General features: G+C 35.5%; 1 protein-coding gene, 1 long non-coding RNA gene and 1 pseudogene across 3 annotated transcripts; 1 reads left to right on the top strand and 2 right to left on the bottom strand.

The window, feature by feature from the left end:
• Positions 1 to 1,551: 1,551 nt before the first annotated feature.
• LOC125469107 (receptor-like protein EIX2) lies at positions 1,552 to 17,691 on the bottom strand. 2 transcript variants are annotated; one of them, XM_048566060.1, is made up of 2 exons: positions 15,069 to 17,691; positions 1,552 to 2,020 (listed from the first exon to the last, which is right to left on the bottom strand). In XM_048566060.1, exons 1-2 carry the CDS (start codon positions 17,498 to 17,500, stop codon positions 1,567 to 1,569), a joined length of 2,886 nt encoding a protein of 961 aa, XP_048422017.1. In that variant the 5' UTR covers positions 17,501 to 17,691; the 3' UTR covers positions 1,552 to 1,566. The 2 variants fall into 2 exon arrangements, with proteins under 2 accessions (XP_048422017.1, XP_048422016.1); XM_048566059.1 differs by lacking the exon at positions 1,552 to 2,020 and adding an exon at positions 14,191 to 14,436 and having other exon boundaries at positions 14,516 to 17,688.
• On the top strand, positions 6,826 to 14,000 carry LOC125468035 (annotated as a pseudogene).
• Positions 17,692 to 24,496: 6,805 nt separating the features above from the next.
• On the bottom strand, positions 24,497 to 25,854 carry LOC125469122. Its single transcript, XR_007251448.1, has 3 exons — positions 25,548 to 25,854; positions 25,216 to 25,461; positions 24,497 to 24,934 (listed from the first exon to the last, which is right to left on the bottom strand). It is a non-coding gene; the product is annotated as an uncharacterized LOC125469122 (long non-coding RNA).
• Positions 25,855 to 26,533: the final 679 nt, after the last annotated feature.

Below are 26,533 nucleotides of genomic sequence, written 5' to 3'. Positions count from 1 at the left end.
TGAACCTAGTAACTCCACTTCCATGACCGATAAAAAGAACAAAACTGAAAGAAAAAACAAAAAAGGTAAATCCTTAATTGCTGCTTTCTCTGCATTTGTTATCGTTGCCGACAGTCTTATTTCGCTTGCAGTGTGTCATATGTTTTATGATTCGAATATATGAATTACTTGTGTGTCATATGATTCGAATATATGAATTACTTTGACAAAATGGAAAGAAAAAATAGAAAGTTGTAAAAAACAGTGGTAGGGAGGATGTCGTTCAGAAGCTTGTAATTTATGTACAGAAAGCATATAGGATTCCTAGTGTTTTATTTCTGATGAAGAAAATAATAATTAGTTCGTCAAACATCGTCTGACCGTTGTTAGACATAGATATATTACTACTTGGATATAAAAAATAAAATAAAAAGGTTAACCCTACTGCAACCAATCCATTGAACTAAAATTTACGACGAATAAAACAATCATATGCAGTCCAAAATTAACTGAATTTCTTCAGTATATATAAACTTCTTACGAAGACCAAAGCAATCATATGCCGTCCAAAATTAACTGAATCCATTGTCCTCTTGTTCAGACTCTCGGCTGCTGTTCTTGACGGCTGGGCAGAGTTCTTCCCACTTGAAACTTCTGCTTATCGCTCATGTCGAAGAACCGATGAGTATGCCTTGTTCACCGTGGGTAATGGCTCCAGAAGGAGAATGTTGCTACCGACAGTAGTGTAAGAGTCATTCAAACCCATGAGAAGCTTCATTGTTTTCTGAGTTTCCACATATGAAGCGATCACCTTCTTTGTTTAGCAGCGGCATGCCAGGATTGAGCATCGTACATCTCGTTCATCCCAAAGGCTTTTAAGCTTTGTTAAGTAAGAACTCACAATCATATTAGCTTGCACACAATCGTGGATTTCGTTCTCTATGTGAATGTCTTAACCAAGATATAAATTCAGGTATTGCATGTTCAAGTTTTGTTATTTTTAAGGTTAATCATCCGCTGCATCATCTGTGATTCATGTTTGTTTCTCTCAACCTAAAACCATAACCTTGCTTCTCCAATTCTCTCTCGCACTGGAATTAAATCTCATATGTATCTTTTGATTCACAGGTTCAATGAACACTTTTGTCAATGTAAATGAATCAATATTTCCTACTATTTTTTTGCATGTAAATACTCCAAAATTTTGTAATCTTTTGTATAAGTATTGTTATCGATCTAATCTTTTTTGCATGTACATGATCTTTTGTATGTAAAAGTGTACCACACGTTTTCAATGCAAATAGTAATATCTTTTGTAACATAATCTTTTATATCTTACAAACATTTTCTTCCATACGATTCTAATCCCACCAAAGCAATGCGCGGGAAAAATTTCCTTGTTACAAACTAAATAGAAAAGCAAACAACTAAAAATCAATTTACAATAATAGAAAAGCAACCACAAATTACAGCTTATCTATCAAGCATCCGTTAATTTCCACTTTATCAACACTACCCTCACATAAAGCCAATCATTCAGCGAATTCAAGAACTTGAAGTATGTGTACCTCCATCCCCTTATGAATATCAGACTTCCACAAACTCCTCAAAATTCAACAAAAAACCCGAGCCCCATGCTGATGTAAAATCCGTGGCGTGTAAGCTAATCATCCTTGTCTTCTTCGTTACTAACTTGATATGGACCCATATTTCTTCGATATCACATAGATTTTGAAGTGGAGGTCCACAGAGCTGTGGATTTCCAGCATAAACAGAGGGATCAAAACTTTGGAGCTGGGTGCCAGTTGGAATCTTTCCAACCAAGTTGTTGTGTGACAAGTCCAAGACACCAAGACGACTTATCCGAGCAAGGCTTGTTGGAATTCTTCCGTCTATATGATTTCTTGACAAATCGAGTGAATCCAAGGACTCCAATTTTCGAATGTCTGGAGTAATTTGACCTGTAAGTTGGTTTCTAGAAAGGTTTAAAGAAACCAAGCCAACAAGACGACTGATTTCGCTCGGAATCTCCCCAGTCAATCTATTCGCTCGGAATCTCCCCCGTCAATCTATTGCTTGAGAAATCAATACTTCTCACAAGCCCCAAAGTATTCCTATAAACCCGCATGCTTCCTTTCCATATGAAGATTTCATCGTCCTCATAAAGATCCTCGCAGGATGATTGTTGATCAGCAATTCTCGAGTAAGCATGTTGGACGGTTAGAAATGAATTTCCTTTCTGAGCCAGAGTGGTCAACGTTTTTAGGCAATTCGGTATTCCTCCAGATATGTTGTTCACAGAGACATCCAAAATTTGAATGTATATTAGATCACATAGTTGCGAGGGCAAGCTTCCATGGAAGTGGTTAGAGGAAAGCATTAGGATAACCAAGTTCCGAAAGCTAGCCCCCAACCATTTAGGTATTGATCCCGACAACTGGTTATCTGCAAGATCAAGGACCATTAAACTCCTGCAATTCTTCAAGGATAAAGGCAACTCTCCCACAAACTCATTGCTTCTTAATTTTAACATTTCGATCCCAAACAAGGAGCCTATCGTGGCCCGAAAGAGCATTGGAACTCAAATCAAGCATGACGAGATTGCTACGTGTCAAGCATTCTGGAAGTTCTCCAGAGATATTGTTGTATGAGAGATTAAGAAAACGTAAACGCATAGCTGCATTTGCACACAAGAAAGAAATCGACCCTGAAATGTTATTATTAGAGAGATCCAAATATGATGCTTGCGATAGAGTTGCGGGAATTTGATGTCTTTTTTAGAGACTTCCTCCTCATCGACCTCTTCAACTGCAACATGGTATACGCCTTGGACCATCTCTTCTTCGTCATCCCCTTCGACTCGTTGGTTCGAGGATTGACCAGAGCATATGGTTGTGCATCGGTTCACTTCAACTGACTGTTCGAACTCCATCCAATGTGGACTGGCATTTCGTGGGCGAAGGGATTAGACTTCGAATCTCATCATACCTGGCTAGGTCGACGTGTCTTTCTTTTTTCTGAAACCGGCTTTCTTTTCCTAGAAGGTTCTATTACCATTTCGAGTGTGGTGTAGGGCCCCATGAATGAGCTGCACCAGTTCAGTGGTGAGAAAAGCTAATGTGGAGCATTATCACGTGGGTGAGATTTGTTTCCCACTCAAAATAACAGTTGGGACTCACTCTTTGAGTCCCGGTTCTCAAATTTGAGGATTTCTTTAAGATATTCGGTGAGTCCCTATATGTTAGGATAATTTTGATGACCTCTATTTTGGCACATTAAAACTCCATCTAAGATCCCTACTGGAAAGGCTCACAATACAATAATTCCACTAGACATCATGATTAATAAAATGAGACTTTTTGATGCACTACCAAACTACTTTGTTTTTATTCACCAACGTATTAAAATCCTAGTGTATTGTAATTTTATCAAAACCACAAATTTCAAAAATGTAATTAAGTGAACCACTGAATGGGAGGCACTCAATGGGATGTTAAGGTAAAAAAGATCAATATTATTGAACAAGTGCTTATAGCAAAATCATGCTTTTCATGTCCATTATAGGGCTTGAGTTTGGGGCTATATCTAGCTTTTCTGATTCAAACACAAATCCAATCACTATAGTCTAAAGTTGGGATGCGAACTGCTCTACTCATGTTGGGTGTGAAGTAGGGCTGCCATTTTGAGTTATTAACAATATTGTCGTGGGCTTTTGGGCCTGTCTTCACACAAAAATGAAAAACATCTTTGTTTGGGCTGCTTTTTGGGATTTAAATTTTTGAAATTTTTTGGTTTAGGGAGGATAACGTTATTGTGTTGGCGTCCCGATGCTAAATCAATTGTTGTGGGTCTTGAAGGTGCAACAGTTTCTTTGCATGATGTTGAAGTGAGTAAAGTGCTGATACACTGACGGGGTTTGAGCCATCATGCGAGAGCTTAATACATTTTTACTATTGTGGTAAAAGGTCGCTTGCAGTAAAGTGAGTGTTGATTTTGTGAGTAAAATGTTGATTTTTCAGTTAACACAAACTATTGGTACTAATTGGTCAGTAAAGTTCCAAACTTGTCACTATGAATTGACAACATGCGTAAATTGGCAATATTGTTATGCAAACGATTAGCACGCATACACGGAAATAGAGTTAAAGCTTATCATATGAATGTGGACTTATGATTTTCTACATTTATGCTTTCTAATTTTTTATTTATTTATTTATTTTTTTAAATTTCTTTGATGCAAAGCAGAATGGTAAGTTGTTGAGAAGCTTAAAATCGCATTCCGTTGCTGTTGTTTCACTTAACTGGGAGGAGGATGGACACATGACTAGAGTATGTTGTTGGAGTTTTGAGACCTCTAGTGTCCCACATCGGGGAACTCAATGTTCCCAATTGCCTTTATATATCTTTAGTCCCTTATATTAGTATTTAGGATTTGGACTATTTGGTAATGAATCGAAGGTTTGGGCCTTATGATTGTGTGGATTAGGCTTATATAATATAGCCTAAATACAATTAATATTAATTAATTAAGACCAAGACCTTGGGGGCACTTAGGGCTTTGGAAGTTAAAATTAATCAGATTCATTAATTTTAATTTCGGATTAAGTTTTTAATTAATTTATTAATTAAAAACGTTTTGATTAAGAGACACAGCTCTTAGAAAGAGTTGTGTACTTTCAAATACGCTGAACATGTATTTGAAAGGGTTTAAAACAACCTATGTATTTGCAATCCCAGTTTCCAAGTAAGATCATCATTTCTTCGTTCTTCTCTTCTGTACAAACTTTCCAGAGAGTAAACACACAAAGCAATTCGCTAGAATTCTATAATCTATTGTGGGTTATAGAGTTAGGTAGTTGTATCCTGGTTGAGTAGATGTTATAGAACCACAGGCACAAAAGTGGGACGGAAATTCGGTTCGAAGGATATAGCTTTTGCGCTAGTCTCTACCTCAAGTTAGTATCGTTTTAGTTTCTGTATTTATTGTGTAATTTCATTCTGTATTGCATGTATTTTTGAATAATAAAATATAAGTATTCAAGTTCTGTATTTCTGTTATTTCAGTTTCTAAATTGTTCTCCAGCATATGTTTCATCCATCTAATTGCCGGCCATGCACCATTTTGAGTTTAATGGACGAAATCAGTTGGTCTTTCTTTACTTGAGCTTTTTTTGGGCACCTTTGCTAGTCTAATCTAAACCATGGAAGATACTTCTCAAACAACCCGTCTAATTTGAACTATGAACCAAATTCAATCAATTATTTTCAGCAATATCAAAAGCATATGCATAAAATATGTATACAGTATGCACAAATTCAACCATTTCATGAACCAAACTCAAACATGCCCAACATCTATATGCACAGATTATGCAAATAATATGTACCAATTCATGAACCAAATTCAACCAAGTATGTCCAACATCTACACATGCACGGAATATGCACACAATAATACCAATTGCTGAACCTATTTCAATTAATTAATTAATTAATTTCCCGCAACATCAAAGCACATGCACAAAATATGTACATATTATGCACAAATGAATATCGAACAAACCATGAACAAAATTAACTTCAAAATACATGCATTTACACAACCCAAACCATAATCCATTAATTTTCCCCGAATTAACAGTACAAAACACTAACTCGCACCCAAAACCCTAAATTCTCAAATTGGGAAAACCTAAGTTCAAATAATGAAATTTCAATTCAAATTGTACCTGTTTTTTTTTTATTTATTTTTATTTTGTCATTGCAGTTATTTGAATCGATGGATAACAAACTCGCCTTGGCTACAAAACTTAGACAAGGGATTGGAAAGTTGGAGACAGTTGAAAAGTTGTGCTATTTGGGGGCTGTGATTCTTCAAGTAGGGGGTTGGGCGAGAGAGATTTTTAGAGAAGGTGTATATGTTGACTGAGTTGAACGAAATAACCCATTTATATGGAAGGGGAATTTGGCCTTTACAAGTTTCAAAAAATCTTATTTCTGTTATATTCTTGTGCATGCCATGTGCATATCCTATGCATAGTTAAAAAAATCCTATTTTTTATCACAAAATTAAGAAAATTTATCCTTTTTGTTAATTTCCCTATATTATATTTTGAAAACTTTTATATTTTCATCTAGTAAATTCTAAAATGAAAAAAACCCCATTTTGCTTCCAATTCCATCTTTAGCTTTCTTCCCCTCCCAATAATGAAAAGCCCTCACTTTTTCTAAAGAGTAATGGGAAACTAAATTTGAAGATAAAATTTACTAATTAAATGATGTGTCATTAATAAAAGTTAGCACGTTTACTAAATAAGAAACTAATAATCAATTTTCATGCCTTTTAATTATAAATTTTGTTTTTAACTCTTAAGACCAACTTCAATGGTGGGCTAAAAGTCAAATTACCCCCTAAAATTCCCCCCCCCCCCAAACTCACTCCAACCCAAGGGGAAATTTTGGGCTAAATGCTAAATGCTTAACCAACACCAAATTCCCCCCAAAATTTAGCTCAGAAATCGGAGTGGACTCCACCCAATATTTATCGGAATTTAATTTTATTTTAAATTAAAATATTCATAAAATTAATTTACGATAGTCTACATATTTATTTTTTAAAAAAAGTTTAATTTAACAAAAAAAATATCCTAAGTTCATTTTTTTAACAATCTCGGGCCAAAATTTTAGACTAGAACAGTTAGAGCAGAAAAGTTGTTTCTGGGCTAAAAGCTAAATTTTCCATGCCAAAAAATTTGGCTTTTAGCCCAACCATCATCTCAGATGGTCTAAGTAAAAAACTAATAATCAATTTCTATATTGTTAGTCCATAATATCGTTTTAAAAAAAAAAAAAAAAAAAAAAAACCATTTTCGCTCCAGAGAATCAAAGCGAAAGCAAAATCATCACGATTAACTCAAAAGCCGAAAGGCCGGTGGGGAGGACGACCATGGTGGCCAGAATCAATGCTCCCTATTTCCTCTTGACTGCTGATTATGGCTCCGAGCCCAACGCTCTCGACCCTGTAAGTTCCTTTTTCTTCCCGATCTTCAGAATTCCAACTTTGTTCTTGTTACGAAAAGGGTAGCGAGAAAATGAAAACTTATTCTCTTGTTTCACAGTTTAATTTCTCAGGTCTGCAATTTTAGCTCATAAATTTTGGGGTCTTTCCATTTCGTGTTCGATTTACAATTGTTAGTTGTAGAATGAATGTGGGTTGTGCAACTGGGCTTGTTGGGTATATTTTGTTTTCGCTTTTCGTCGATTTTGTTCACGTCTTTTTAGCAAATTGATAATGTGAGTGAGATTTTGGGTAGTTTTCTCTGCTTGTGTAGTTACCACTCTGTAATTACAAATGTTTTGGTATTTGATTGCTCAAGACACCCAATGCGATCTTTCTATCATTTAGCTTTGATTGTTTACGACGACGACAAAGTTGCGATTGTAAAAAGCTGGAGAAAATGTGATTTAGGAATGCTCTTGGACTGCTATGCTGTGTAGATTATTGAGCACTTCCTTTTTTTCTTCCTTGAATGTAGAGTGGAGCATTTTTAATCAGTTAGGAATGATGTGTTTTGCGAAAATTGGTAGTTTAAGGTTCCTCTGAGTACCTGAACCTAGTAACTCTAATTGCTTGCATGACCAATAAAAAGAACAAAAGTGAAAAAAAACTTAGTAAATCCTTGATTGCTGTTTTGTCTACATTTGTTATCGTTGCTTATAGTTTTATTTTGCTTATAGTTCACTGATGTTGAAACGATGGTTTCTCCAACAATTTTTGCCGACCGTAGTTTGTCTTATCTTATGAGTGACAAGCCTCAGGAAGCTCTCAACAATGCAATGCAATGCAAGCACAAGTAGTTTCCCAGTGTGGCACTTTGTATCTTATCTTTAGGCTGTTGCCCTTTTGGCCCCTTGGAATGGACAGTGAAGCTCATACAGCACTTGTTATGAACTCTGTGTGAGAATGTATCGTTCTTAGGATATGTAAACACAAGTAAATTTATTCATCGGGTGGTTGATCATTATGTGCCAGGCCCTAGACCTGATTCGAGGTAGAAATCTTCAGATGCTGACAGATACTTGCTTGGAATGACACCTTTCTAGTGATGATGGTACTGAGTTGGCACGCTTGGCTTCACAATGTTTACAATCTGAACCCTGAGAGCGACCAAATCCAAAGTCATTAGTTGCTTCTTTGACTCCTCTTCAGAAAGAAACTGAGGTTAGATCTCTCCTCTGTTTCTCTAATTAAGCATTATATTCCCAACTATACTCGGGGAGTATAGTTTGACTGTTTTAAATCTTCACAATTGTTTCTAGATCTATATTTTGGGGCAGTCTTGTAAGCAATATATTATATGTTATCTTCTTTTCACTGGAATCAATCTGAGCTATTTGTGTAAGCTCGTATCTAATTATCTGCGGAAATATTTGAAAACTTGGGCAAGGGACATGACTCTAATTTGTTATTAGTGAGGACTTGAGAGAGCTACACTTTTGTTTAGTGCCTTTCATGGTGAATGATGTAAACCCTTACATAAGTACATATATACTTATTAAATCATATGAAGATCGAACACAACAATGCATATGAACTACGTACTGCAGTAAATGCATGCAGCATTGTTAACCCTAGTTTGAGCATAATGCATTCTGTCGATAGACAATGAATGCATGGAACTTACTCAAGGATGATGCCATGAAGATCGAGACGTGATTAAGACCTTCCCTTCTCTTGGAAACGTATTGGATCTCTCTGCTGTCAATAGGACTAGCACTAGTATTAAGAGAACCATGCCACACCCGAGAAAGGGGATCGAAACCCTAGTTATAAGGATGTAACTGCCCCTCCTATCATGGCTGCAGTTACTTTCAGTTTTCCAACTCCTCATAACCGTTCTCTACATCATTTTGTACAAAACTCATAGTTTTCTCACCTTATATTATACATTGATCGATATGTATAAGTTTCATTACATCATATCTCCTTATGGTAATGTTATTTCATGTCTTTATTAGGTGTTTTGATTCACTTCTCGCATATAAGTTCTAACATTCTCCCACATGAGAATGATCAAAACATCTAATGAAATAACTAACAAGTCACCTCTGAGATAAAGAGTTGAAATAAATCTTTCAAACATACTCAAAGAAGCATTAGTTGAACTTTAGACAGTATAATACAATTTGCAGTACCATTTGTGCTAAAATCACAGACTAATAGCATTCAAATGAGATCATGTGTGAGAATACACTTCTGAATAAGAGAATTCTTCATTACAAGCATTACTTCGACATTCCTTTAAAAGATCCTATATATTCTGATTCCATTGTAGAAACAGCCCTTGTGGTTTGCTTTCTGCTTCTCCATGACACTACACCCCCAGCCATTATAAAAATATATCCACTCGTGGACATTCTATCATCAATACAGCCTCTCAAATCAGCATCACTATAACAGACAACTTCCAAGTTTTGGACTCGATGGTAACTTAATCATAGTCCTGTGTCTTTTTCAAATACCTCAGTACCTTTTTGCCTGCATTCCAGTGTGCAATACCAGGATTTGATTGAAACCTTCCTAGTACACTTAATGCAAAAGCTAAATCAGGTTTGGTGCATACTTGTGCATTCATGGCACTGCCAACTAGAGATGCATACGGCTTATCCTTCATAACTCGAATGTCATGTTGAGTTATAGGGCATTGTGAGAGAAAGAACTTATCCCCTTTACCAATGGGGACATCACCCGCACTACAAGCTTCCGTATTGAATCTCTTCAACACTCTCTCAATGTAGTTCTTCTGAGATAGCCCCAAGGTTCCATTCTGCCTATTCTTCACAATCCCAATACCCAAAACATAATGAGCCTCTCCCAAATCTTTCATATCAAAACTGTTACATAGAATTTTCTTGGTTTCAATCATTAACTGCATATGAGAGCTTGCCAATGGTATATCATCCACGTATAAAACCATGAAAATGAATTGAGATTTGTGTTGCTTCATGTAGATACAATTATCAATTTTGTTCTCCACAAAACCAAAGGACTGCACAACTTGATCAACACGTTTATACCACTGCCTTGAAGCCTGTTTTAAACCATAAATAGACTTATTTAGCTTGCACACCAGATGTTCTTTCCCCCTTTCAACAAATCCTGGGGGTTGTACCATATAAATGTCCTCATCAAGGCTACCATTAAGAAAGGCAATTTTAACATCCATTTGGTGAAGTTCCAATTCAAAATGAGCTGTGAGTGCCATAATAACCCTAAAAGTCTTTGGTAGAAACGGGGGAAAATGTGTTTGTGTAATCCAAGCCTTCCTTTTGTGTGTACCCTTTAGCTACAAGTCGGGCTTTAAGCCTTTCAATCCTGCCATGAGCATCCCTCTTAGTTTTAAATACCCATTTGCACCCTTTTGCCTTCTTAGTGTCTGAACCATCAACCAAAGTCCAAACATGATTACTTGCCATGGAAGCAAGTTCTTCTGACATTGCAGCTTTCCACAAATCACTCTTAGAACTCTCCATGGCTTGTTTATAAGTCATTGGATCATCTTCATCACCAAGATCATACTCAACTTCATGTAGATAACACAAATAATCATTTGGTATAGCAGACTTCCTGGTTCTCATCGATTTCCTTAATAAAGGGTTTCCATAGCACTAGCATTAAGAGAACCATGCCACACCTGAGAAAGGGGATCGAAACCCTAGTTATAAGGATGTAACTGCCCCTCCTATCATGGCTGCAGTTACTTTCAGTTTTCCAACTCCTCATAACCGTTCTCTACATCATTTTGTACAAAACTCGTAGTTTTCTCACCTTATTATATACATGATCAACATGTATAAGTTTCATTACATTATATCTCCTTATGGTAATGTTATTTCATGTCTTTATTAGGTGTCTTGATTCACTTCTTGCATATAAGTACTAACAAATGATACTCTATAAAATGTCAATCTCTTGTGCTCCAAAATTCAGGGTAGTTAACGACAAGGGTTTTCAGTGATCGTAGTAGTTTAATCATATATAGATGCTTAACATGGGTATCCCACATGGTACCTCCTGGTCTTCTCTTTCGCCACTCGGTGAAGCCTGCTCAAGAAGGGATTTGACTGCTATACATGATATCCTAGAGAATATTGGCTATAAAGACAATGGAATGACAAATGAGGTCCTATTTTTGTTTAATAAATGGAGAAATATCTAATAAGTTGTGTTGTATATATTTAGCCTTCTCAATAGTTACGTTCCACTGCAGCTCTCGTTCCAAATGTGCACTAACCAAATGCTGGAATCATTAGATTCAAAGAAAAGGGGGGATTCTACTTTTAAGTACAAGGACTTCAAACCACAATTGAGTGTTATTCACAGGTTAGGTTCTTATTATGATACTTGTGGGAAATTCTGAGTAGAGGTTTGACAAAAGTTGCTTTCTTGTTCTACCGATATCTGAATTTGGCCTTCAATAGGATGTTCTTTATCTGACCAGTTAAAATAAATTACTAAACAAAGCTTCGTACGAAATTTTGTTTGGTGTAAGATCTCCAGTCAGAATACGATCGTTACATTTTATCTTCTAATTCATGATAGGAAGATTTGAAGAGAGGAAATTGGTAGCTTAAGGTATCTTAGAGTATTTGCATGATCAATAAAAAGAACAAAACTGAAAGAAAAAAAAATAGTAAATCCTTAATTGCTGCTTTCTCTGCATTATCGTTGCTGACAGTTCTATTTCACTTGCAGTTCATTGATTTTGGAACAATGGTTTCTCCAACAATTTTTGCCCCGCGTAGTTTGTCTTATCTCATGAGCAACAAGCCTCAGGAAGCTATAAACAATGCAATGCAAGCACAAGTAGTTTCCCCACTGTTTGATATCCTTTCCTATTATATTCTGATTGTATTCGTTTATTTTATTTATTACAAACAATGTATTTTGACTCCATCTGTTTGATATCCTTTCCTAGTATATTCTGATTGTATTTGTTTATGTTATTTATTATAAATTTTCAGGATGGCAATCCCAGAATATCCACCTTTGCCTGATGAAAAATAGTAGGGATGGGAAGAGTTATAGTACAAATTTGGCATTTACTCCTCCTGAATATATTAGGACTGGTAGGTAGATCGTGGAAAAAAAACGGCATTTATTATTATTTACTTGACAAACATCCTTTAAGTATGCAGTTCAGCAATTATTATACACTGCAGATCCCTTGTCTTGCAGGGAGAGTAATACCAGAAAGTGCAATATATAGGTTTGGACTCTCTTGATTGATCTTCTCAGCAGAAAGCGTATCCCCTCTAGCCATTTAAGTGATTGTTCCAGTGGTGAACTGAATAAAAAAAAAAAAAAAATCATTTGTAGGAAAAGAGAAATTAGGGAAACTCTTGTAAAGATCTAATTGTTACTCTTTTACCTACGATAAAATAGTTTACTTTCAATTGTTATGAACTCTGCGTGAGGATTTATCCTTCTTAGGATATGTACACACAAATAAGTAAATTTATTCATCTGGCGGTTGATCATTTTGTACCAGGCCCTAGACCTGATTCAAGACAGATATCTTCAGATGCTGACAGATTCTTGCTTGGAAGGAGAGCTTTCTAATGATAATGGTACCGGGTTGGCACGCTTGGCTTCACGATGTTTACAATCTGAACCCCGAGAGCGACCAAATCCAAAGTGATTAGTTGCTGCTTTGACTCCTCTTCAGAAAGAAACTGAGGTTAGTTCTTTCTCCTCTGTTTCTCTAATTAAGCATTCTATTCCCAACTTTACCCTGGGAGCATAGTTTGATTGTTTAAAATCTTCACACCATTTTTTCTAGATCTATATTTGGGGGCAGTCTTGTAATCAGTATATTCATATGTTATCTTCTTTTCACCAAACTCAATCTGAGCTAATTGTGTAAGCTCGTCGTATCTACCGATTCATAATTTGTTAATGCTGAACCTTTGTACCAAGCGGAAATATTTGAAAATTTGGGAAAGGGATATGACTCTCATTTGTTATTAGTGAGGACTTGAGAGAGTTACACTTTTGTTTAGTGCCTTTCATGGTGAATGATACTCTCTTATGGCCCAAAATTGAGGTTGGTTAATTACAAGGGTTTTCAGTGATACAGTACTTGTTGGGTGCCAATTAGAAGCACTCAGATCTGCAGCATCCTAGTAGTTTAATCATACATAGATGTTTAACATGATGATGTATGCTGTTAAAATAAATTACTTCACAGCTTTGTACGAAGTTTGTTTGGCATTACATCTTATCTTCTATTTCTTGATAGGAATAACAAAATTGGTAGTTCAAACGAAATTGGTAGTTTAAGGTACGTTAAGAGCATCTAAACCTGGTAACTCTACTTGCATGACCAATAAAAAAGAACAAAACTGAAAGAAAAAAAATTATTATATCCTGAATTGCTGCTTTCTCTGCATTTGTTATGGTTGCCGACAGTGTTGTTTTGCTTGCAGTTCATTGATGTTGGAATGATGGTTTCTCCAACAATTTTTGCCCGGCGTAGTTTGTCTTATCTCATGAGTGACAAGCCTCAGGAAGCTATAAACGATGCAATGCAAGCACAAGTAGTTTCCCCACTTTGGCACATTGCATGTTATCTTCAAGCTGTTGCCCTTTCGGCCCTTGGAATGGACATTGAAGCTCAAGCAGCACTTAAGGAGGGTACTACGCTTGAATCCAAAAGGAGTAAAGCAGTTGGACAAAAGTGAAAATCTAGTCCGGTCGACCAGGTGCCCAGTTTTCCACTTCTTTCGGTTTGGCTCTCAGCATATATAGGCGTCGATCGATCATAAGGTTTAAAACCACTGGAGCCAAAGCTTCAGCATTTCCATGGTATTAGATTTTGGTCATTTTCCTGCAGTATATATTGTATTTGATTTGATTTCTTGTGTGTCAATTCGCGTATATGAATTCCTTCGAAAAAATGGAAAAAAAAATAGAAAGTTGTTAAAAACAGTGGTAGGGAGGAAATCGTTCAGAAGCTTTATAATTTGTGTACAGAAAGCATATAGGATTCCTACTTGGATAAATAAATAAATAATAATAATAATAATAATTAGTTTGTCAAACGTCGTCTGATTGTTGGTAGACACAGATATAAATTACTACTTGGATACAAATAAAAAATAAAAAGTTAGCCCTTTGAACTAAAATTTACGACGAACAAAACAATCATATGCAGTCCATAATTAACTCACTTTCTTTAGTAAGTATCATGATTCTGAACATAAACTGCAGAATGGTCTTGATAAAGTAAACATAAACATAAATATCTTACAAACTAACATTAATAAATCCTCTGCCAAAGAGATTTAGTAGTAAAGTTCTTTATTATGACAGCTCAATACTTGAAAACTTAAAACAGATAAGGCCCATGAAGCTCTTCTAGTGAAGTGAGCCCTTCTGTGCTATCTCAGAAGACGCTGAAAATAAAAATACACAAGCACACGTAATTAAGTTCTGAAGAAGACAACCAAATCAATCAAAAAAAACTTTACGTACCATTGCTTAATTGAAGTGCCGCTTGATCGAAATCACCTTCACATAAAGCCAATCATTCAAGACATTCAAGAACCTGATGTACGAGTATCTCCATTGCCTGATGAAAATCAGACTACCACAGACTCCCCAAAATCCCACAATAAAACCAAGCGCCATGCTAACGTAAAATCCCCATGTTATCAGCTCATCATTTTCTTCTTCATTGCTTGAGATCACGGTTTCCTGTTGATCATCACACATGTTTTGAAGTGGAGGTCCGCACAGTTGAGGATTTCCAGCATAATTGGAGGGATCAAAACTTTGGAGCTGTGTGCCTGTTGGAATTTTGCCATTAAAATTGTTGTATGATAAGTCCAAGACACTAAGACGATCTATCCGAGCAAGGCTTGTTGGAATTCTGCCATCTATCTGGTTTCTTGACAAATCCAGGATCTCCAATGCTTGCAACTTTCCAATCTTTGCAGGTAGCTCACCTGTCAATCCGTTTATTGACAAGTTTAAAGAAATTAACCCAACAAGATATGTGATTTCAATTGGAATCTCCCCCGTTAACCTATTGCTTGAGAAATCAATTCTCTTCACGAGTCCCAAAGTGTTTCTGTACGAGTACATTCTTCCCTTCCATACAAATGTTGCATCATCCTTATAATCAAAATAAAGATCATTTGTTGACACCCAATGTTGAAGGGTCGGAGATGAGTTTCCCTTCTGTGCCAAAACAGTAAAATTGTTGAGGCATTTTGGTATTGTTCCAGAGATGTTATTCGCAGACACATCCAAGTTCTGAATGTTTGTTAGACGGCATAGTTCAGATGGCAAGCTTCCGTTGAAGTTATTAGAGGAAAGCATCAGGACAACCAGTTTCTGAAGGCTAACCCCTAACCATTTTGGTATGGGTCCTGATAATTCATTGTATCCAACATCAATAACTTTTAAGCTGGTGCAATTCTTGAACGATGAAGGAAACTCGCCAACAAATCTGTTGCTTCTTAATTTCAATGTTTCCATGTGATATAGTGAGCCCACTGTGGATGGAATTTTGCCCCAAAAAGCATTGTAACTCAAATCAAGCATGACTAGATTGTCAAAATGTGTCAAGCATTTTGGAAGTTCTCCGGACAGATTGTTGCTTGAGAGATTAAGAAACATTAAACTCCTGTATGCTTCACACAAGATAGAAATTGACCCTGAAATGTTATTATTAGAGAGATCCAAATATGACGCATGCGATAGAGTTGAGGGAATTGGACCTTCGATTTGGTTTGAACTCAGCTGTACTCTGGGGTAATTTGTAAAATTCATTGTCGAATTTGCAAACATTTCTCCAATTTGGTTATTGGAAAGACTGATAAATGTCACGTCACGAGTTGTACCCCAAAACCAGCTTGGAAGGATATCCACAATTCCAGCATCGGAAATATCAAGGTATGAATACACATTCTGAGTTTGAAGCCATTTTGGAAAATACGGACCCATTTTGCAAGACCTCAAATATATATACATCAGTTTAAATGGAGGAACCCAATTAGAACTGAAGTTTAAAACTAGCAAGTTGGAGGACAAATCCAAATATCTTAATCTAGAGAGATTCGAGAAGTGGCTTTCCGAAACCACAGTTTTCAGAGCATTCATAGACAAGTCCATAGACTCTAGATTAGACAGTTGCCCAATGCTTTCCGAAACCACACCTTCGAGAGCATTCATACTCAAGTCCATATACTCTAGATTAGACAGGTGCCCAATGCTTTCAGGTATTGTTCCACTCAATTGATTTCTAGAGAGAGATAATACTTTCAACGATGAAAAGTTTGTGAGATCAGGAATTGATCCAGAAAGATGATTGTTAGAGAGGTACAGAGACTCTAATGAGTTTTGAACACACGTAGACAACATTTGAACAAACTCGGAAAACTGTCCGCTCAGACTAGTATTGGCTAGGTACAGTGATTGCAAACTGCATAAGCTGGAAAAAGAATGCGGATTCACCGCGTCAATTTTGTTATAAGAGAGTTCTAGATAGACAAGAGAGGTCAAGTTTTCAACGACACTGGGAATTAAACCAGTTAAACTGCTGTTACTGAGGTCAAGATAGACAAGGCTGGCATTGTAGTTTGACAACCATAAATATATTGAAGGAGAAGTGCATTGGTTGTAAGAGAGGTCAACATGAGCAAGAGATTTTGAAGAATTTATGTTAAAAAGAGTACTGGAATGGATTACAGGAGAAGGAAGACCACACCACTGTAACGTTAAGTTTGTAAGTTTAGGGAGCTTACTAACTGTTTCCAGCCAGTCGTGAACATTACTGAGATTGGTGCTGCTCAGATCCAAATATGTTAAAGAAGAAAGACGAGGGAGCCATGAATTCAGATTTTCCACACTGTTAAAGCCATTCCTGCTGAGATCAAGATATTGCAAGTGGGTAAGGTTTCCAACTTGGCTTGGAAATCGACCACCAAAAGAAGCATAATTGAGATCGAGGTGTCTTAAATTGGAAAGAGAACCAATGAAATATGGAAGTCGGGTCCCATTGAAGTTGATGGAAGAAAGGTCCAAATATTTCAAATGCTGCAACTCAAGTAGTTTGGGACTCATCATCTTACCTTGCAAAAAATAACCGATCAACTGCGTGTCTCCTTTCTGTTGATGCGAGTAAGTTTCATTCAAAGAATACCACCCAAGATGAAGTTGAGTAACATGGTTGGTTCGGTTGCTGCAGTGGACGCCGACCCATTTGCAACAATCCTGCTTGTGTTCTTCTCTTCCCCACGAAGAGAGGAGATGGTAGTGATCCACGAGGCCGTGTTTGAAAGCAAGGAGTGCTTCTCTTTCCCTCTCAAAGCACCTCACCACTCCTTCTGAAGAAATATTTTTGAATCCAAGGGAAAGGGAAGGGTTGACAGCACATTGCAGTAAAGTGAACACCACAATTAAAGCACGAAAGAGTTTGTTCAAGCACCTGATTCTGATTCTGTCACCCTCCATCTTAATTCAACTAAATCAACCAAGAGACAATTGAAGCACGAAAGAGTTTCTTTAGGATTTTGATTTTGGAGCAAAAGGAAAGCTGCAAGTGTAGTTTTGTTTTTAATGGGTTTTTTATTCTCTCTTTTGTTTTTGATCAGAAGGTTTATTCTTCTCAACTCCTATCTTTTCGGACTTTTCGCTTCTTCCAAAAATTAAAAAATATTTTGAATCTTAACTAAAAGTAATTTAATAATTTTGAATCTTAACTAAAAGTAATTTAATAATTTTATTCAATAATTAAGATAAAAAATATTAACAAAAACACAAATTAGTTTTCTTCTCTTTCTTCTCTTTCTTCTCTCTCTCCCATTTTCCTCTTCAGTCTTCACCCCCTCTTTTCTTTTTCACCCATCCCCTCTGTTCACCTGTGCCTCGTCTATTTCTCTCTGTCTCTCTCATCCATCCCCTTCTCTCACCTCTCACTTACACAAAAAGCCGAGGCCCCACATCTTATCTTTTTATATTATTTTTCTCTTAAATTCTTCTCCCCTCACTTCCTCTTCACCCTTCACAACAACCTCTATATATCTTAATTCTTTTTCTGTAATTTGTGTACAAAAAGCATAAAGGATTGTCGGTGTATTATTTCTGATGAAATAAATAATAATTAGTTTGTTAAAGGTTGTGGCATCGTTGTTAGACATAGATATAAATTATGGAAAGGGATCTTTTACGGATCCCTTTCTCCTAATCCACCAAATCTGGGAATTTGAGCCATTGGATTAAATTTCAATGGTCCGGATCCCCGGAATTGGTGGAAGGATCCCTTTCCATAAATTACTACTTGGATTAAAATAAAAAAATAAAGAGTTAACACTTAGTAAATTTGACAGGATTTTGCATAGGAGTGCAACCAATCATTTGAACTAAAATCTACAACGACCAGAACAATCATATGCAATTCAGAATTAACTAAATTTTTTTAGTAAATATCATGATTCAAAACATATACTGCAGAAAGGTCTTGATAGAGTAAATGTAGCATCAAACTTCTTACAAACAATTAATTGATAAGGTAAATGTAGCATCGAACTTCTTACAAACAATTAACACTAACAAATCATCTGCCAAGGAGATTTAGTAGTAAAGTTCTTTATATGACAGCCCAATACTTGAAAACTTGTACAGATAATGGCTCACGAAAGCTCCTCTAGTTAAGATAAAAATAAACAAGCACGCGTAATTAAGTTTTGAAGAAGACAACCAAATTAATAAGGACGACTTTACAAAGAGATGCATGCATATTGCTAAATTTCAGAAGAAAAAAAATAAAATAAAATCACGTTTAGGTACAATTGCTTCTTAATTTGTGCAATTCTTGAATTACAAATTAGTGGATAGTGACGGATGCAATTTTTGAAGGATGAAAGCAACTCTCCAACAAATATGTTGCTTCTTAATTTCAATGTTTCCATGTGCTATTGTGAGCCTACTGTGGATGAAGGCAAGTGTCCTTAGCATTTATCTACAATACTTGTTGATTTAAAGTTAATGTTAATTCAGCCGTTGACTAGTAATGTAGCGTTTATATGGACATTGATTAGGAACTACGTGTTAATACAGGCTTCACGTGAATATTAAAAAAATTAAAAAACTCAGTATGGGCCCTACGCTCAATAATTAATTTTGTTTTTAATAGGGTTTTTCTTCCCTCTTTTGTTTTTGGTCAAAAAATTTATTCTTCTCAACCCCTATCGTTTCCCAGGACCTCAAGACATCGAAGAGAGAGAGAAATCCATTAAAAAGCAAATTAATTACTAACCATAGGATGTGAATCCAAGGGCCGAAATGAATTGGTCAGTCGAATCCGAGTCCATCACCGAGGGCCACTTTCAATCTGGCTGACTGGGGCGTCACTTTCAAAAGCTCCCAGATCCATTCTACCACCACCTTCTCCAAAGCTACAAAGAAAGGTCGGCCTACGACTAATTATCGGAGACGATTCAACTAGTGACCAAAACATAGCCACATGTTTATAGAAAAATTAAAGTTTTCACAAAGGAATTAAAATTTTCACAATTCAAGTGGAAATGTATTGATTTCATGACTTAGTAATTTTAAGTCTTGGTCCTTGGAATTATTAGTTGAGCAAATACAAATATTTGTTGACTTGTACTGCATGCATAAAGTTGAGCAAATACAATTATTAGTGGTGCAAGTAATTAATTGAGATGTTTTTTATTTTTTTATTTGTAAGGAATTAACTGGGATGTTGGGACATGGAACCCCTCTGGATCCATGTGTCCTAATCCACCAAGTTCAATCATTCAGGCCATTAAAATTTGATTAAACGGCTACAAACATGAGTCAACTTTAAAAATTACAATAATTTTAACCGTTGGATCAAATTTTAATGGTTCGGATGATTGGATTTGATGGATTAGGACACATGGATCCGGAGGGGATCCATGTCTGGGATGTTGATGGGGATCACAGAGATGGTAGGCTGGCATTGGATGTGGTGGGGTTTTATCAAAGGATTACTGATTTTCTTTCTTGTAGGGAATTACCTGAAATGTTTTTGGTATTCTAAAAATTTCTCATCAATGCGGGCAATAGGATAACCCTATTTACTTTTGAGCAATTTCCATTTACTTTAAACTCCCATGACTTTTTAGATATTTAGAAAACCATTTTCACACATTTTCCACGCGTTTAGAAGGCTTTAGGGTCTGTTTGTGATTGTTGTGTCTTTTTTTTTTTAAATTGCTTATGATGTATTTCAAGAATAATCTGCGGTAAAATAAAATAGTTGAACATTTAATAAATTGTATATTTAGTAGTGCTAGTATGAAAATGAGTGTAAAAGCATTTGGTAAATTTAATGAAAAAATGATACTATTGTATATAATGACAAACATATGCATAGTTGTGAGGGTGGTGGCAACAACAGCAATGGTGGGGGTAGTGGCGATGATGGTAGCGACAATTGTGGAGGGTATTTTAAGAATTAAAAATAGGAAGTTTAAGGAAAAGCCCGTGGTACTGTTCACTTTAATGAAAAACCATTTTTTTACACTAAAAAGTCAAACCTAGTACTATTCACTTTACCCTTTATTTTGTCCTTATTGTTAAAACTCAAAGTTTTCAAGTCATTTTCATTAGTTTTCCTTTATAAATATTCATTAAATGCTTAGCTTTGCTTTTTATAAAAAGTAAATTTTAAAAGTAACCTACAAGTTGCTTTTAAAAGTTGTTCTCTAGAGGCGATTGCGTTAAAAATAGGTACGCTATATGTGTAGAGAGTAAGTTGGGTGTAAAAAAAGGTTATATGAGTTCAAATAAAATTCTCATTTGTTTTTGTTATGGATAATGCTAGGAAAACCAAATTTTTAACAAAAATGCTACTTTTACCATCTAGTTGTACTATCATTTGTACTATCTCTCTAATAGATATGAAACTCATATGCGTTGACGGGCCTTACCTCTATTAGAGAGATGGTACAAATAGGTGGTAAGTGTAACATTACTCAATTTTAACCAAATTTACAAATTAAATAACATGTCCCCAATAGAAAATACATGTTAATCAACACTTAACTAATAATTAACAATCATGTCATTTGGTTGATAAATTTGATTTAAAAATTTGATCTCCTTAACAGTATGTGTTTGTTATTGTGAGATAATTTGTGGTTTGTGTTAACCTAAAATGAGATCCATTTTTTCGCTGTAGTTAATATCAAATCAATAGTGAATGGCCATATATATCTTGGTCATCCAAATTTTGTGACACTAGTTTCAAAGAGTACTCATTTCCTAAGCTGGAGCACAACTAAAGCATGCACGTGCAAGTAGTTTACATCTCAAAATACAAGCTTGCATCAGATTTATATAGACAAGAAAATGCCCTTGCAAATTTAAATAGAAAAAAAAAATGAGGAGCAGAAATATCTGCTACGAGGTATGGTGGACTTGTATTGCACCATTAGCGTCGCAATCATATTGTTTTTATAGGATGGCGAATTTCTTTGGGTTCTTAGTCATCTTAGCCAATTTTGGATGTCATTTCGTCTCAAACACGGCACAAAAGAGAAGTAGACATGCGTAATTATTTCAGTCAAATTTGGGTTCTACAGGACACGGTCTGGTTCAGTGCGGCTTTGAGTGAAACCGCAACCGAAATCAAAACTTTTTACGATGCGGTTTGGTGTGGTTTTGAAGGAAAAACTAAAATGAAACCAAACTGTTTGGTTCAATTCGGTGCGGTTTCAAACTGTTTTGGTTCATTTTTTTAGAAAAAAATTGTACAATTTAAAATTTGCACCTATCAACGCATAAGACGGCCTCATTTTCCACACAACACATATAATTAACCAACCCACATGAGAATTCTTTTTTGTACTGCTCTCCCCACTCCCTCATGTACATTTGATCACAACAATAAATGGTATGTGAGAATGATATATAATCAACTAGCTTAGCCTACCAACTAATTGCACAAATGATAGACTTTGTGAGCAGGAAAAAGCACCCAAATGGAGTGTTGTGGCTTATTATTTGATCAGAGATTCATTTGCATTTTATCACAACAAGAATTCTCAAATGAGTTTTGAGACAGAGAAAGAGAGATTGATGAGGATTAAGGGATAATTTGATAGTGTGGAAAGGGATGACATTCTAGTCTGGTTGAGGCTATACTAAATGTATGGACTCTAACAAACAGCCTAAACATGATATTTAATTTGAGGTGCAATTTCGGTTTCGATGCAGTTTTCAAAAGCCAAAACCAAAACCAAACCGTTACCTACTATGCGGTTCAGTTTCAAAACCGCAACCGTTTTAAAACTGCAAAACTAAACCGTTCAGTACTGTCTGATTTGGTTTGTGTTTCGGTTTTGATTTTCAGTTTCAAGTGCCCCCTAGTTCTAATTGGCTTGCAATTTCGTCCTTTGTGCACCTCATCGTCATGTTAGCATCCTAGTGTAAAAATTCACATGTAGGATGATGATTAATAGTAAAATGCCAAAAGCACAATAATTCCCCCATCTTAAAGACAATTACAATCAAGATCAAGAGGCAGAAACACAATTAATCAAGAGTGCATTGCCTTTGCCCCTGTTAAGTCTAGTTTTGAAAAGTCAATATGTCGAGTTTTTTTGTTCAACCGTGCAAGTGGGTAGGAGTGGGTTCAGTTTTAGTTGGTTCGTTTTTTTTTTCGGTTTTTGATTTTTGAACCTTCCTCTATAAGTGTGTCAAAATTTTGAAAGGTGGTGTTGTCACATAGTCTTTTCACATGTAATAAGGCTATTAGCTTTACCTATGTATGCATAGGCAAACTTTTATAACACCTATGTGGACAATATCAGCCATTAGAAACAGATTTTGCAGCCACATAAATTTGAACTTTATTCATTTATTTTCTACATGCAACGAAATGTCTTTCTTTTGCCCCTTTCTCATGTTCCTTCACATTCTTTCTTTGGTAAAATTGATAAATGTCACCCACAATCTATGACACGGTATGGGTGCGGAATTTTTAAGTCACGGGACTGAAAACCAAATTACAAAAGAGAATACCACAAAATGAGAAAATTCTTCAATAGTACGTAATGATGAATAGTAAAGAATAAATGGACAAGATTGAAAATAGACTATTCAATACTTGTGGAAATCTTTATACTATTCATCTCAAACACGCTACAATCAAAGATGGGGCTACAAGTAGCTATCAGAGGCAATACAACAGGTGACTAAAACATAGCCATATCTTTATACATGCATTAAAGTTTCCACTATCCAAGTGGGAATGTATTGATTTCATGACTTAATAATTTAAAGTCTTGGTCCTTGGAATTATTTGTTCAGAACATACAATATTTGTTGATTTGTACTGCATGCATAAAGTTGGATAAAATCTAATACTCAGGATTTATTATTCGTTTTAAATGTTGTTTGCCTTAGCCCTTTGGCATGTGTGCGATTTACTTGTAGTACATGCATAAAGTTGGACAAAATTTGTAAGGTCGTTTAGTCAATCAGCTGTAGCAAATGAATAGACATTTTATAATACTTTTAGTCGTTTGTTTTTATATAGTTGAATGACTACATGATTTCTTATTTTATTAATTTGGTTGGATATGATCTTTACAAAGTATTTGAACGGTTTCGATCATTAATATGAAAATTCTTGAATTGAAAACTAAGTATCTTGAGGAAGAACTCCCTCATCCACTGAGTCATGAACGAAGTTAATTCATAATGTTAAATCTTCACTTATAAGTGAAAAAAAAATACTATTAGAATTTTAAAAGTTGCTATCTAGAGGCCACTGCGTTAAAAATAGGTAGAATGTTTTTTTTTTTTACCAATCACGTTTTTGTTGTTTAACTTTAAATTGAAACAGTTTTTGTGAAAAAATCAATACCAAATGAGACCTTAGTGTTACAAGTTTACACGAAGGGTGGAGATAATAAATTTGTTATATACACCTTTTTCTTAATACTTTTTCTTTAATACTTTTTGAATTCCTTGCTATATTCACATAAAGGAGTGAGGTGAATAAATTGGTTACAAACTCATAATTTACGATTTGAACCTAAAACCTTTTTTTTATTAAAAATAAAGAAAAATGTTATCAAACTATAATATTAAATATCGCATAAAATTTTAATAAAATCACTAACTGACAATCGAAATCATACTTATATTAGATATGTAAGTATTATAGCAAACACTAAGTTCGCAATACTTTCACACACCCACTGATTCCCTTCAACTTGAGAAGGGCTGCTTCTGCTCATAGTAACGTGTTTGAGACGTCCAGAAATATAGGTGGCCAAGTCGGAGCCACACATTCAATATTCCTAAAATGCAAAGCGGAAAAAAGGACGACGACCTAGAGAGTCCTAGTATTTTGCTAGATCGAGACGTGTGAGAAATATGCGCTGCGCGATAAAGTTAAATTCCACCGTTCGTTACGATTCAAAGGCTGATATTAGAAGAAAATAATCACCGACTGGAAATGAGGACATGTGTCTCTAACAAAACACACACAAAAAATAAAACCCATAAATTTGTTTTTGTTATGAATAATGATAGAGAGAATAAAACTTTAAATTAAATGACATGTCACAAGTTGAAAATAAACACGTTAATCAAAACTTAACTAAGAATCCAATCATTAACAATCATGTCATTTGGTATTATCAAGTGATTTGTGGTTTGTGTTAACCCAAAATGAGATTCATTTTTTCTCCAAATTCCATTTTCACCTCAAACTAAGAAATCCAAAAAGGGTAAAAATTAGAAAGAATGCTTTTAATATAACATTTGCGAAAGGCAATCATGCTCGTATAGATCCTACCTTTCCCACAGAACGATCCCTATGCTGCAACAGCAAACAATGCCCTGGCAATTCATTGGCTTCAATCCAAATTCTTATTTCTCAATCTGCAAGAGAAATACAATATCCAGCAGGTTAAGCGTATTTTTCATTTCCACATCATAACAACTCTGTAATGGTCTCATTCTCATGGTTAAACACAGTCATGTTCAACTACAAAGAAACATTAAGGAACAAAAAAAAAACTGAAGAAATTGAAACTTGCCAACGTTATTTGATGTTAACTTGGAGATGCCTCACTTGGTACATCATTACCCTCTTATTTGATGTCAACTAAAACTAATTTCGCAAATATTCAAGATGATCCCAATGTTATTAAATTACTAACCTTATTTTTCATAAAAAGATGCACCAATTCCGTCAATGCTCAGACCTATTAGTCAAATTGTGCACCTTTTCATCCCTTTGGTGATTACACCATTTCTGTTGTGAAAATACTTCAAGCTTTGTAGGAGGAACACCACCTCCAACTCCTCTTGCACGACCATTTTGCTCGGCACCAAAAACTTCGGAAAGAGCGTCACTTCGAAAACCAGATAGATGATGATCCATTTTCATGTTGCATAATATTTTCCTAATGTTGCACATCAAAGTTAAGATCTCATCAGCCATTGTTATATCAATAAACAAGAAGAAATAAATGATTAATGTATTACTTACAATAGTCTCTGCAGCAAGCAAATTGGATGGTCCACCACCCTTCCTAGTATGTGCTGCAATCCAAAGCATCAAAGCATTTTCCTAAAAAGATGCATCAAAGCATTCTCCGTCTTTTGATGTGTTACACTATTATTTGCATACTTGTATTTGACATGTTTTCACTGCTTTTGTTTCCGTTAAATATGGATTATACTTTTTTAGTTGCCTTAGCCTTTGACATGAATCTTTCATGTGTTGCTTCCTCAAAAGTAGAAAATAGTACACAAAATGTCGACATTGAGACACGAATAATGTCAAAGAAAACATTTCATTTCTAACCAGCCCTCTAAACAAGCTAGAAAACATCACAGCATATTACAAAGGTAAAAAGATGCATTAAAGCATTCTCCGTCATTTGATCAACTCCACCATTACGTAAACCCAATCGATCTTTTACACCATTTGAGAACTTGAAGTATGCATATCTCCATGACCTATTGAATATCAACGTGCCACAGACGTCCCAAAATCCAACAACAAACCCAATCCCCATACTGATTTAAAATTCCTCTTTATGCATCCAATGCAGGAATTGCAGTACGGCCTTGTTCCTTAGAGTCAAATTAAGACCAAGAACCACAATTACTTGGGAAAGCAAAATAATTCCACTTTATCAAGCACATCAGGTACCAAGACAATCTCCTATACGGTCTTTATATTTGAGAATTTTTTTGAAGTATCCGGCGAGTTCCAATATATTGAGATACTTTGAGAAACTCTATTCCCGTCTATTAGAAGCTATTTGTCCTTATATTTAGGTGATGGGTAATGCTAAGGAAACCAAAATTTTTAAACCAAATGATGTGGTTGTAGATGATTGTATTATTACTTAAGCGTTGATTAACGTGCTTATTTCCTATTGATAAAACATCATTTGAAACTCAATATAGCACATGTATTGGGTGGCCAACAATAAAACTATCAGAAACCGAGTTTCAAGGATGAAA

Source organism: the organism of the source record quoted next, unplaced genomic scaffold (assembly GCF_019419815.1).
Source record: "Pyrus x bretschneideri cultivar Hongxiangsu unplaced genomic scaffold, Pyrus_bretschneideri_v1 Contig40, whole genome shotgun sequence".
NCBI classification, from domain to species: Eukaryota; Viridiplantae; Streptophyta; class Magnoliopsida; order Rosales; family Rosaceae; genus Pyrus; species Pyrus x bretschneideri.
The sequence above is the reverse complement of the archived record's forward strand: the minus strand, read 5'-3'. Positions and strand labels throughout refer to the sequence as shown.

Coding starts and splice junctions, on each gene's coding strand:
- LOC125469107 (XM_048566059.1), bottom strand. CDS start 17,500: ATGGAGGGTGACAGAATCAGAATCAGGTGCTTGAACAAACTCTTTCGT.